The sequence below is a fragment of the Somniosus microcephalus genome, chromosome 3 (genome assembly GCF_052327205.1).
Source record: "Somniosus microcephalus isolate GS21.2 chromosome 3, FLI_Smic_1.0, whole genome shotgun sequence".
In the NCBI taxonomy this organism is placed as follows: domain Eukaryota; kingdom Metazoa; phylum Chordata; class Chondrichthyes; order Squaliformes; family Somniosidae; genus Somniosus; species Somniosus microcephalus.
This window is the reverse complement of record NC_140989.1, coordinates 172,560,877-172,574,910: the sequence shown is the minus strand read 5'-3', so window position 1 is coordinate 172,574,910 and position 14,034 is coordinate 172,560,877. Positions and strand designations below refer to the sequence as shown.

Here is a 14,034-nt window from a genome sequence, read left to right as displayed (position 1 = left end):
CCAGAAGGTATAACCACTTAGACACATTGCCAGAGCTCCTTATTCCACCACTAACATTATATATGGACCATTATCTAGTGTGGCTATATCTGGAATAAAACTTTAGCATTTGAGCATGTGTGGTGTGCTTTCAGTTACAGTCTGCTTCAGTCTGGAATAAACCAAAATGTGGTTCAGCTACTGTAACAACCCTGAATAATTAGGAATCAGTTCAATTTGATTTTAACCTGGCCTTTAAATTGTTATTGAATTTAACATAATTTCTACCATATCTCACTAGTGGATCTGGCGTGATGTTGTAGTTTGGAATCTGCAGCACCATTGGCCACTGCTCAAGCGCTCCCTGTGGGGAAACCATCCATCTAGGGCACTGTGTTTAATTCTAGTCGCTTATAAATCCTACAGTCAATTAGAGGGTAATTGCAGCTGCTTATAAATTTCTGGTAATTTTGAAGATCGTTTTACATCTGTTGAAATGTGACATCTGCATAGTGACAGATACACACCGTGTCAAGTTACAGATTGTGATGGAATACTATTCTGCTGCTGCTGATGGCCCTCATGGATGCCCAGTTTTGAGCTCTTAGATCTGTTCTTAATCTATCCCACTTAGTACGGTGGTAGTGCCATACAACACGATGGAGGGTGTCCTCAGTGTGAAGACAGGACTTCACAAGGACTGTGCGGTGGTCACTCCTACCAATACCATCATGGACAGATGCATCTGCGACAGGTAGATTGGTGAGGACGAGGTCAAGTAGGTTCTGATGAAAGATCATTGACCTGAAACGTTAACTCTGTTTGTCTCCACAGATGCTGCCTGATCTGCTGAGTATTTCCAGCATTTTCTGTTTTTATTTCAGAATTCCAGCATCCACAGTATTTTGCTTTTGTGTAGGTTATTCCCTCATGTTGGTTCTCTCACCACCTGCTGCAAGTCCAGTCTGGCAGTTGTCATGGTGAAATAGAGGATACATTCTCTTTTTGTTACCTGTATCTGTTTGTTGCAGGGTGCATCCTTATATGTCATTTTCTTCTATGTCTTTATCTTGTAATTTTCTCTCCTTTTTTGTTTTTCTGTCTCTGCATTGATCTGGTTCTCTGTGTTTACCTCTGCTTATATTTGAGTCTCTCTTTCCTATTTTTTTCCTGTCTGTCCTTCCTATCATCAGCTTTTCTCTGACTCAGTCTTATTGTGATTCCCTTCCTCTTTCTCTCCTCCAGGTCAGAAGCACCCAGCATCAAGTACTATAACTGTCTTTAAGATCGTTTTATATCTGTAACAATGTGTGATGTCTACAGTGTGACATCTGGTGAGTATTCACATACATTTTATATTACTAGTTAATCCAGTCAATTTCTGTACTGGTTTGAAATGTCTTGGCAGGATACTGCTTAACAATGTAATATCACTTCTTAAATCCGAACATGGCTCAACCTGCAACTGATAAGACATAGTAACAAAAATAACATAAATTGTATGTCCACAAGACACCAGATCACCTGTAAGGGGAAAATTGAAGCAGGTTCATCTGAAGGGGCTTCTTCAACAATTGCATTTGGCACAACAAAGATTTAGTAATCAGACTAAGAATACATTGGAATTGTTCTGCTGTTATCTTTGATTCCTCTTAAGAGGAGATGCCAACACTTGAAGAGCAATACATTTATCTGTGGGCAAGAAGACTTTTCTTAGAATTGTGGGGAAAAAACAATGGCTCAGTGAGGCTTCTCGTGGTTGATAGTGAAGCCAAGTTTCATTAAGAAAATGACAATTGACTGGACAGACGAGAGAGGAAACTCTGTTGAGCTGATTAAACTGTTTACAGTTTGGAAATGCACGGCGACAATAGGCGTCTGACGAACACCCTGCCACTCCCCACACAAACCCCATGTGGAAAGGGAGCACAGACCCGGTGTACGGGGCCGCCATCCCCTTATCCCTCTCCTTTGCGCCTGGTAACTGAGCGTTTCCTGGGAGTACACGAGAGAAAGTTAAGCCCCCCTGTCCCTGTGTCATGCTCTTTGGAGAGGGCGTCTGGGAGCGGTGACAGTCCGATGGGAATAAATGTTCCTCAGATTACAGGGGGAATTTCTAGAAAACGTTCAGACCCGATGTTTATCCTCAAAGTTTAAACGTTAATTAAAAATATGAAGGGAGGAAGGTTTAAGGCGGTGGCTGGCTCACTCGGCGGTTTGCCCGCAGGCGTGAGACCCGCGCATTCTTGTCTGCCCTCACGTGACTCATTTCAAATACGCGGCGGTTTGTATGACGTCACTGCGAATCCCGTGGCCAGACGTCATTCAGAAGCGACACCAGGGTGGCGGTGATTTGATTGAGAAGCGCCGGAACCTAACAGCGAGGAGGTGGGTGAGTGCCTTTTCATTTCTCGGCAATAAAACCGGTCTCTAGGAGTGAGGGCCCACTGTGTCAATCCTGGGTTAAATGTTATATAGAACCACACGTATTTCAGTGCAGTAAGGGTAAAATTATGCTGTTTATCTGCACCCAGCCCCCTCCATGCTGCACTTTCTCACAGCAAGTCAGCACTGATTTGTATCACAATCTGTTATGCAGAAAGCAAAATACCACAGATACTGGAGACACACAGTGGGTCAGGCATAGGGTTGCCAACTCTTGTTGCTGCATTCCTGGAGGGTTGATCATGTGACGCCTGATCATATGACCTGTGATCACATGGCTTCTACAAATGTTATTGCATTTACCTTATAATGGTTAGGTCCCCTGTAGTTGAGTATCTTTGCTCATGGTTTTGTGCCAGCAGGTGTTGTTCGAAAAGTTTTGAGAACCAGGAGGCCACCTGTGAGCAAAGAAGGGAAACACTACTTGACCCCCAATCCCCTGATTCCAAGTCCCCTTCTCTCCCATCTACAATCTCCATCTCTCCTCTTCCCCCATTCCAGTCTCCATCTCTGCCCCAATTATCCCCTCATCCCCCAGATTCCCGATTCCCCGCCAGCCGGTCATGGCTCCCTGCAGGTGTCGGCACCAAGTAGTATCTAGAAAAGGCTGGAAATTATTCTGTTTAAAAATTAATGCAGTTTAACCATGTTCTGTCTTCTGATGCCAGGCTAACAGAAATTATTTACAGTACCTCATATTTGTGTCTGTTGTTTATGTAGGCGCACTATGATGGGGAATTTAAATTGCTGATTTCCCAGGCTGCTGGAGGCAATGCTCGGGATAGGAACCCCGATTCCAGTAGACTCCTGGTCATTCTGGGAATATTAGAAACCCTAGTCAGGCAGCTTCAATCGAGAAAACAAGAGACAAGTTGATATTTCAGATATAAATCCTCCCTCAAACTCTTATTGGTGTGTTGTGTTCTAGCCAGGCAATGCCAAATTCATACAGCCTGGTTAGAACTCTTCTGCCCAAGTAAGAGCTCCTCTTCCACCAATTAAAAATTCATGTCTATACACCATAGACAGCAGTGTCTGCACATTGTAAATGTTTAAATTAACGCAAGACAGTTTTACAAATTCCAAGGGACCTCATGACATTTTTAAAATGCGGTTTGGCATCACGCCAAGTGTAACTTCAGACAGTGTCAAACCCGAGAGGTGTAAGATTACCTCCTGTATGGTACCCCACACTGCTTCTCTCTCAAGTCAGGTCAGGCCTTTGCCCTGGAGAGAAGTACGAGAGGAGCTTGTCTCAGGCCTCTTGGGTTTGTCACTGCAAGTGATTTTAGTTTAGTGTAAATGCATCCCATGTTATCTTTGTTTTCTCTTTCTGCCAACTTTATCCCCATCTCTTCTCCTTCACCACTCCTAAAGGCAATGAGTCCATCCTGGTTTGTCACTCGTCTGACAATTTCCCCAAATAATCATTCTTCATGTGTGGGTCCAGGCAGTAAGCAATTTGATTATGGAGACAATTGCAGCCAAGTTGGATCCTCTTCTCACTGGGCATCCATAAATATGCACATAGGAACCTTTCCCAAGGTCGGGGAGCTGAAACCAATTGTAGTGCCCCTCTTGCAGCTCTGGTTGAAATCAACTAAGTTTAAAAAAGATAGAACTTTAACTTACACAGCATCTTATCACATCCTCAGGATGTCCCAAAGTGCTTTAAAATCAATGGATTTCTTTTTAAAGTGAAGTCAGTGTTATTGTAGACAAATGAATGAATGAATGACCAGATTAAAAAGTTTTTGAGGGTGGGGATGAATTTTGGCCAGGATACCAAGAGAACTCCCTGCTCTTCTTTGATTAGTGCCACAGAATCTTCAGTGTCCACCCAAGCAGACAGATGGATTATGTGCTCAAGTCCTGGAATGGGGCTTGAACCCACAACCTTCTGACTCGGGTGGGTGATACTGTCAACTGGAACCTAGAACAGGGATCTACTCTGGAAACTTCCTGGGGGTATATGTGCACAGATTGTTGAAGGTGGCAGGGTAGGTTGAGAAAGCGGTTAAAAAAAGCATATGGGACACTGGGCTTCATAGAGGCATAGAGTACAAAAGCAAGGAAGTTATGATGAACCTTTATAAAACACTGGTTCGGCCTCAATTGGAGTATTGTGTCCCATTCTGGGCACCGCACTTTAGGAAGGATGTGAAGGCCTTAGAGAGGGTGCAGAAAAGATTTACGAGAATGATTCCAAGGATGAGGGACTTCAGTTATGTGGATAGACTGGAGAAGCTGGGGTTGTGGGTTCAAGCCCCATTCCAGGTTGAGAGGAGATTTGATAGAGGTGTTCAAAATCATGAGGGGTCTAGACAGAGAGATACTATTTCCATTGGCGGAAGGGTCAAGAACCAGAGGACACCGATTCAAGGTGATTGGCAAAAGAACCAAAGGCGACATGAGGAAAAACCTTTTTACGCAGCGAGTGGTTCGGGTCTGGAATGCACTGCCTGAAAGGGTGGTGGAGGCAGACTCAATTGTGGCTTTCAAAAGGGAATTGGATAAGTACCTGAAAGAAAATTTGCAGGGCTATGGGGAAATGGTGGGTGAGTGGGACTAGCTGAAGTGCTCTTGCAGAGAGCCGGCACGGGCTTGATGGGCCGAATGGCTTCCTTCTGTGCTGTAACCATTCTATGGTTCCTTGTCTGTATTGCTCAGCTAATAGCACTGCGATGTTAACTACTGGCTGTGGCAATTTATTTGAGTTATGTAGGGCTGATTTTTCCTCCGCATACATCCCTAGACCCAAGCTTAAATCTTACTCAATTTCTCCCATGTGCGTCTGAATTATAGTCCCGACTGACATTTCCGATTCTTCAAGTAGAGTTAAGAACATAAGAAATAAGAGAAGCAGGCCATATGGGGCCTCGAGCTTGCTCTGCAATTCATCAAGATCATGGCTGATCATCTACCTCAACTGCGCTTTCCCGCCCTATCCCCATATCCATTGATTCCCTTAGTGTCTTGAATATACTCAACGACTGAGCATCCATAGCCCTCTGTGGTAGAGAATTCCAAAGATTTACAACCCTCTGAGAAGACATTTCTCCTCATCTCAGTCCTAAATGGTCGACCCCTTATCCTGAGACTGTGACCTAGTTCTAGACTCTCCAGCCAGGGGAAACCGCATCTTGCATCCACCCTGTCAAGCCCTCTAAATTTTTTTTTATACATTTCAATTTTATACACACCTCATTCTTCTAAACTCCAGAGAATATAGGCCATTCTACTCAATCTCCTCATACGACAACCCTCTCATCTCAGGAATCAATCTAGTGAACCTTCATTGCACCCCCTCTAAGGCAAGTATATCCTTCCTTAGGTAAGGAGACCAAAACTGTACCCAGTACTTCAGATGTGGTCTCACCAAAGCCCTATATAATTGCATTGTTCCAGTTCACTTTAACCACTGACACAATAGCACTTGCATCACGTGATTATCTTATACTGCATAAAAGATGTCTTGCTTCTGGGGTATTGTCAATTCAAACATCCCTCTTCAACTTCGCACACATTGGTTCAATCATCAGACGCTCCCCAAAGGCTGGAGTGGAGTTTATGTTCTTCCTATCGCTATCACTCAGGTTAGTCGAAGGGTATTTCTAACCTTAATTCTAATACCGCATTCTTAAAATTTAAAATATAGAGACAACATAATGGGGACATGGTGTTTGTTTTATGCTGCTGATACTGTACTACAATATTGTCATGTGACGTGAGCTCAGTGTTGAGGCTAGTTGTGCACATGCAGAGTAGTAGAAAACTGAACGGATTTTTCATCTTTTTATGTTCAAAGAATGAATATTGTAAGCAAAGATTTTATAATTCTAACCCTTTGCAAATGACCTTGTGGAGAGAAATTTAAGCGGTGTTGTTACTGGGTATGTATATGTCTGCATAATGACCTGTCAAGTGACTTTTGGAACTAAAAATCCCTTCGACCCAACATTGGTGGATATGCCTTCAGCTGTCTGGGCCCTGCGCTCTGGAATTCCCTCCCTTAAAAATCTCCACCTCCCCAACTTTTCCACCAAGCTTTTAGTCACATCTAATATCCCCCCTTGGGCTTGACGTCAATTTTTGTGTGATTATACCTCTGTGAAGCACCTTGTTTTTCTATAAGGTGCTATATAAGTGCAGGTTGTTGATGGTGCAAAGCAGAGAGGACCTGCGGGAAGGAGGGAGGACAGTAGCAGTATGTTTGTGTGTGTGTGCTGGGCCGTTGTAGCAGAGCCTGGTCTCCCATCGTCTTGGATCCCCTTGCCATTGGACCAAGACCTTGCTCTGTCAAGCCCGTGTGGTAGCTGGTGTGCAACGGCCACCCCACGTTAAAAGAGTTCATGCACAGGCATCCTCCACCCTTTTAAAATGAAGTTCGGGACCTGGAATGTCAGGACCCTCATGGACAATCCCAACAGCGATGGACCGGAACACCGTACTGCTTACCCAACCCACCCGCCCCTTCAACCACCGTCTGCCCCACCTGTGACAGAGACTAGGTCCCGCATTGGACTAATCAATCAGTCAGCTGCAAACTCATTTTTAATGTGGAAGCAAGTCATCTTCGGTTCCGAGGGACTGCCTAAGAAGAAGAAGATATAATTGCATCACGACTTCTTTACTCTTATACTCCAACCTCCTTGCAATAAAGGCTAACTTACCATTTGCCTTCCAGTTGCTTGTTGTACCTGCTTTCTGTGATTCGTGTACAAGGGCACCCAAATCTCTCTGAATACCAACACTTACTAGTCTCTCGCCATTTAAAAAATATTCTGCTTTTCTATTCTTCCTACCAAAGTGGATAATTTCACATTTCCCCACATTATACTCCATCTGCCATCTTCTTGCCCACTCACTTAACCTATCTATATCCCTTTGCTGCCTCTTTGCATCCCCCTAACGGCTTACTTTCCCCATAGCTTTGTATCATCAGCAAACATGGATACATTACACTTGGTCCCCCTCATCTAAGTCATTGATATAGAATGATAATAGCTGAGGCCTTGTGACACCACACTATTTACAACCTGCTAACCCCAAAATGATCCATTTATTCCTACTCTGTTTTCTGTCTGTTAACCAATCCTCAATTCAAGCTAGTATTACTCCCTATCCTATGAGCCCTAATCTTGTGTAACAACCTCTTATGTGGCACTTTATCGAATGCCTTTTGAAAATCCAAATATACTACATCCACTGGTTCTCACTCATCTACCCTGCTAGTTACACCCTCAAAAAATAATTGATTTGTCAAACACGATTTCCCTTTCATAAAACCTTGTTGACTTTGACAGATACAAAATATTTGTTTAACGCCTCTGCCATTTCCTTATTTCCATTATAATTTCTCCTATCACTGCCTGTAAGGGACCCACGTTTACTTTCGCTAATCTCTTCCTTTTTACATAACTTGTAGAAGCTCTTATAATCTGTTTTTATATTTCTTGCTAGTTTATTCTCGTTCTATTTTCTCCCTCTTTATTCATTTGTCGGTCATCCTTTTCTGATTTCTAAAACCCTCCCAATCCTCAGGCTTTCTACTCTTTTGGCAACATTGTAAGCCTCTTTTAATCTAGTACTATGCTTAAATTCACTAATTAGCCATGGATGGATTACATTTCCCATGGAGTTTTTAGCCCCTCAAGGAATGTATGTTTGTTGAGAATTATGAACTATTTCTTCAAATGTTTGCCATTGCTTATCTATTGTCATATTTTTAATCTCATTTACCAGTCTACCTTAACCAACTCGCCCCTCATACTTGCGTAATTGGCTTTGTTTAAATTTAAGACGCTAGTTTTGGACTTGACCACATCACTCTCAAACTCAATATGAAATTCTATCATTATGATCACTCTTCCCCAGAGGATCCTTTACTATGAGATTACTAATTAACCCTATCTCATTAAACAATATTAGATCTAAAATAGCCTGTTCCTTAATTGGTTCCTCGACATATTTTTCTGGAAAACTGTCTCGAATGCATTCCATGAACTCGTCCTCCAAACTACTTTTGCCAATTTGGTTTGCCCAGTCTATGTGAAGATTAAAGTCCCCCACAATTACTGCATTACCTTTGTTACATGCTCCTCTAATTTGCTGATTTATACTCTGACCAACACTGTTACTGCTGTTAAGGGGCCTATAAACTACTCCCACCAGTATTTTCCGACATTTGCTGTTTCTTAGCCCCACCAATACCGATTTTACATCCTGATTTTCTGGGCTAAGATCTTTTCTCACTACTGTTTTTATCTCATCTTTTATTATCAGAGTTACCCCGCCCTCCTTTTCCAGTTTGCCCATCTTTACTAAAAGTCAAGTCACTGGAATATTTAGTTCCCAACCTTGGTCACCTTGCAACCACATCTCTGTAATGACTACTAGATCAAACCCATTTATCTCTAATGGTGCCATTAATTCATCTAGCTTGTTATGAATGCTTTGTGCATTCTGATATAGTGCCTTTTAATTTTAACTTTTTACTATTTCCCCCTGAAACCAGGGAATTATAGACCAGTAAGAGCTACAACAAGGGAGTATGAAAAGAAACTTGCAAGGGATATCAAAATTAATACAAAAAGTTTTCACAATTATATTAGGAAAACTAAGGTGGTCAGCAGCAATGTTGGCCGCTTAAAAACAGATAACTGTGATATTGTCAATGATAAGGAAATGGTGGACATGTTGAATAATTACTTTGTTAGTATTTACAATAGAGGAAGAGGATAGTGTTATAAATCTCATCATCATAAAGAAACTACTCATGAAATAACACTGGACGGCCAGCTGGTGGCACCGTCCAAGGAGTATAAATACTCGGGCGTGGGCCCAGCTTGCCCAGGGACATTTTGTAAGACAGGAACTAGTGAAGTACAACTAGACCTCCATGTTCTGAAACAAGTTGATTAAAGCCTTGCTTTATACTCAAACCAAGTGCGTAGTGAGTTTTATTACGTCAGATAGCATGCCGGAAATCCCAAGGAAACTAATATTGAATCAGGGACAGAGATTCAACAAAATTTAACATAAGCAAACTAACAGTAATGAAGAAAATAGTGGCACTAAAGAGTGACAAATCCTCAGGCCGAGATGGTTTGCATCCCAGGGTTTTAAAGGAAGTAGGTGAGCACATTGCAGATGACCTAACTATAATCTTCTAAAGTTCTCTCGATTCAGGAACCGTTCGTTTAGATTGGAAAATTGCGCATGTCACTCTGCTATTTAAGAATGGTGAGAGAGAGAGAAACCAGGGATAGACCAGTTAGCCTAACATCTGTTGTCGGGAAATTACTCAAGTCTGTAAGGATAGGATGACTGAACACCTTGAAAATTTTCAGTTGATCAGAGAGCCAGCATGGATTTGTAAAAGATAGGTCATGCTTAACAAACCTGATTGAAATTTTTGAAGAGGTGACTAAAGTAGTGGACAAGGGAACGTCTATGGATGTTACTTATATGGACTTCCAGAAGGCATTTGATAAAGTCCCTCATAAGAGACTGTTAACTAAAGTTGAAGCCCATGGAATTAAAGGCAAATTATTGACCTGGTTAGGAAATTGGTTGAGTGGAAGGAGACAGAGAGTAGGGATAATGGGCAGGTACTCTAATTGGCAGGATGTGACTAGTGGTGTCCCGCAGGGATCTGTGTTGGGGCTTCAACTATTCACTGTATTTATTAACGACTTAGATGGGATAGAAAGACACATATCCAGTGAAACAAAGATAGGCGGCATTGTAGATTAAAGCATAAAATTACAAAGAGATATTGATAGAGTAAGTGAATGGGCAAAACTGTAGCGAATAGAGTTCAGTGGCAAATGTGAGGTCATCCAGTTTGGACCTAAAAATGATAGCACAGGCAAAGCTTAAAAAAGTGGAGGTTCAAAGGGTCCAGGTACATAGATCATTAAAATGTCATGAACAGGTACAGAAAATAATCAAAAAGTCTAATGGAATGCTGGCCTTTATATCTGAAGGACTAGAGTACAAGGGGGTAGAAGTTATGCTGCAGCTACACAAAACCCTGGTTAGACCACACCTGGAGTACTGTGAGCAGTTCTGGGCACCACCCTTAGGAAGGATATATTGGCCTTGGTGGGAGTGCAGCATAGGTTTACCAGAATGATACCTGGACTCTAAGGGTTAAATTACAAGGAGAGATTACACAAACTAGGATTGTATTCCCTGGAATTTAGAAGGTTAAGGGGTGATTTGATCAAAGTTGTCAAGGTATTAAGGGGAACTGATAGAGTAGATAGAGAGAAACTGTTTCCGCTGGTTGGGGATTCTAGGACTAGGGGGCATAGCCTAAAAATTAAGCCAGACCTTTCGGGAGTGAAATTAGGAAACACTTCTATACACAAAGGGTGGTAGAAGTTTGGAACTCTTCCGCAAACGACAATTGATGCTAGATCAATTGTTAATTTAAAATCGGAGATTGATAGATCTTTGTTAACCAAAGGTATTAAGGAGTATGGGGCAAAGGTGAGCATATGGAGTTAGGTTGCAGATCAGCCATGATCCCATTGAATGGCAGAGCAGGCTCGAGGGGTTAAATGGCCTGCTCCTGTTCCTAGGTGACCTTAGTCACTAATGCCCTATTACCTTTGTTAAACTCTCTGTCCGTTCCGGACACTGTCCTTGATTTTACCCAAATTGCTACTCTACTCTAGGGCCTTGACTTATCTCTATACTTATAAATTTATCCATGCCTGAACAACCCCCTGCTGCCCCCCCAATTAGTTTAATGGAGTGACTCCTGCCAATGACCGGAAGCTGTGCAGAAGCGAACTGCATATTCATCTGGAACCAGAAGCTTTTTTTCCCCCCCACAGAGCATTTTTCTTCACAGCCCGCTCCCTCCCAGCATTTTTCCTCACAGCCTGCTCCCTCCCCGCATCTTTCCTCACAGCCCGCTCCCTCCCGCCATTTTTCCTCACAGCCAGCTCCCTCCCGGCATTTAACATTTTTTATTTTTAATGAACCCGCTCCCGTGGCGAACCGGCAGCGCGCATGCACAGTCCGCTTCCGGATCATTGACAGCAGTCGTGTCTTTAGTTTAAAGCCCTGTCTACTGCCATAGTTATTTGATTCGCCAGGACACTGGTCCCAGCCTGGTTTAAGTGGAGTCCGTCCCAACGGAACAGCTCCCTCTTTCACCAGTAATTTTCAACTGCCAGTGCCCCATGAATTGAAACCACTGCCTCCTACACCATTCTTTCAGCCACATATTTAACCTTCTAATCTGTTTGTCCTATACCAATTTGCGCGTGGCTCAGGTAGTAATCCAGAGATTATTAGCTTTGCGGTTCTGCTTTTTAATTTGGAGCCTAGCTCCTCAAACTCCCTCAGTAGAACCTCATTCCTAGTTCTACCTATGTTGCGTTGCAGTTGGTTCCTACATGAAACACGACAACTGGATCCTCCCTTAACCCCATCAATACAGCCTTCGGACCTCCCAGTCATGGCTGCAGAGAACAGTATCTATCCCCCTGATTATACTGTCCACTACCACATTCCTTTTCACACACACACACACACACCGCCCAACTTGAATGGCCTCCTGCACCACAGTGCCATGGTCACTTTGCCCCTCCTCCCTACAGTCTTTTGTTGTGGCAATCTCAACAGTGCTGTCTGGAGAGTTGGTTTCCATACCGTGGTGAACGGTTTCTCATGTTTCTGTAGGATTGTACATGTCTAATGAAGGTAATGTAATCAAGGGAATAAGCTGTATAATTTGAAGAAAAAAATGTTAATTAAAACACTTCTATATCCTCTACTTTTGTTGACGTCTCATTTTTGGTATTAATGCACATGACCTTCAAAAGGGGCTCTTTGTTGGGTTGAATTTATTTTAAGAAATTATGTTGCAATATAAAGACCTTCAACAATAGTGTGAAGAATACAATGTTTATGATTTATATTTTTGTATTTTGATAGATTGGGAAAGCAATTATATAGTGAATATGAATGAATGGAATACAAAAAACCCTTTGGAATGGGAGACATATCTGAACAAAGAAGTGAAAGTCACTGCAGATGAAAAAAATGCATACCAAGGCTGGGTCTTCACTGTCGACCCCGTATCAGGAAGGTAAGTGAAATTTGTTGAGCGTTTCTTTAAACCCCATCCCTCTTCATCTAACCCCATCAGCATAACCTTCTATTCCTTTCTCCCTCATGTACTTATCTAGCTTCCCCTTAAATGCATTTATGGTATTTGCCTCAACCGCTCCCTGTGGTAGCGAGTTCCACATTCTAACCACTCTCTGGGTGAAGACGTTTCTCCTGAATTCCGTACTGGATTTATTAGTGACTATCCTATATTTATGGCCCCTAGTTTTGGTCTCCCCCACAAGTGGAAACATTTTCTCTGTGTTTCTCTACAAGCTTGCCTGGTGTTGCTCCAGTAACAAGTAAAGGGCAACCATCACTTGTTCTGACTGGGCTATGCCAATAGAATTGTTTTGGTGACATACTTGTTGTGGGGAGGATTGTACTCCAACACATTGGGGATTCCAGCTTCTTGCAGCTAGCAGTGAAAAGCTGTAGCCAGTGTGTGCTATTTACACCCTAGTGAGTCAGTTCAGGAGGGTATGGTGCTGGGACAGCTGAGGCCAGCCACGATCTCTGTGGCATCTATAGCAGTGTCACCCAAAAAGCATGTAGGAAAGTGCCCATTTGGCTACAAATCATCTGTTAGGAAGTTGTGGAGGTTTTTCTGTTCAGACATAGCAAAGGTAGAAGCTACAGTTCAAATTTGCTGTCAGTTGTTCTCAGTAACCCACTTGATTTTTAAAATTTCTTTCAGCATTGTTCTGGTGAACTTCGTAGAGGCAGGAAAGGTGTCTGTTGTGACCATTATGGGCCATGCGATCCAGACAGTGGAACTGATCAATGAAGGGGAAAACAACACAACCGAGAGACTCTCTGCCTTATTTATGCCTGTAGCTGCCAGGGTCTACAGCAACGAGGAGCTTGAACAACGGAAATACGGCCTTAAATCTTGGCTGGAGAAAAATCGGATTCCTGTTACAGAGCAGGGGGAGCAACACAAGGTGCTGTGTGTGGCTGGGGTATTGACAGTATCTCCACCATACAATCCAGAAGACTGCAATAGCTCCAATGAAATTATCTTATCTAGGGTTCAAAGCCTCATCAACTGTAATCCAGATGCTGATCACAAAAATGATTGAGCAGGAATAGTTACTAATGTTAAATTATTAAATATATATTTCTTCTGGTAAATTTGGCATCCATTCTTCAACACCATTGTTAAACATTAGCTGTACTTCCATTATAGGTCCCCAGCCCAAAGATGTGTTTTTATTGCTGCTGTGCAGAGTAAAAATGAAAGATAAAGCTAATATTATCCAAATTGATGTGCCACAGAATCATAGTACAGCACAGGAGGTGGCCATTTGGCCCATCGAGTCTGCGCCAGCTCTTTCGAAGAGCAATCCAGTTAGTCCCACTCCCCTGTTCTTTTCTCCAGATCCCTGCAATTTTTTCTCCTTCAAATATTTATCCAATACCATTTTTGAAAAACCTGGAACAGAATCTCACACCAATGTTGAGATTGTCTGCTGTTCC

The 14,034-nt window shown here is 42.6% G+C and overlaps 1 protein-coding gene across 3 annotated transcripts; it reads left to right on the top strand.

The window, feature by feature from the left end:
- Window positions 1-1,205: 1,205 nt before the first annotated feature.
- gemin6 (gem (nuclear organelle) associated protein 6) lies at window positions 1,206-13,689 on the top strand. Of its 3 annotated transcripts, none has more exons than XM_085981916.1 (3): window positions 1,206-1,313; window positions 12,382-12,535; window positions 13,253-13,689. In XM_085981916.1, exons 1-3 carry the CDS (start codon window positions 1,286-1,288, stop codon window positions 13,635-13,637), a joined length of 567 nt encoding a protein of 188 aa, XP_085838042.1. In that variant the 5' UTR covers window positions 1,206-1,285; the 3' UTR covers window positions 13,638-13,689. The 3 variants fall into 3 exon arrangements, with proteins under 3 accessions (XP_085838042.1, XP_085838043.1, XP_085838044.1); XM_085981917.1 differs by lacking the exon at window positions 1,206-1,313 and adding an exon at window positions 2,269-2,371; XM_085981918.1 differs by lacking the exon at window positions 1,206-1,313 and adding an exon at window positions 2,282-2,367.
- The last annotated feature ends 345 nt before the right edge of the window (window positions 13,690-14,034 follow it).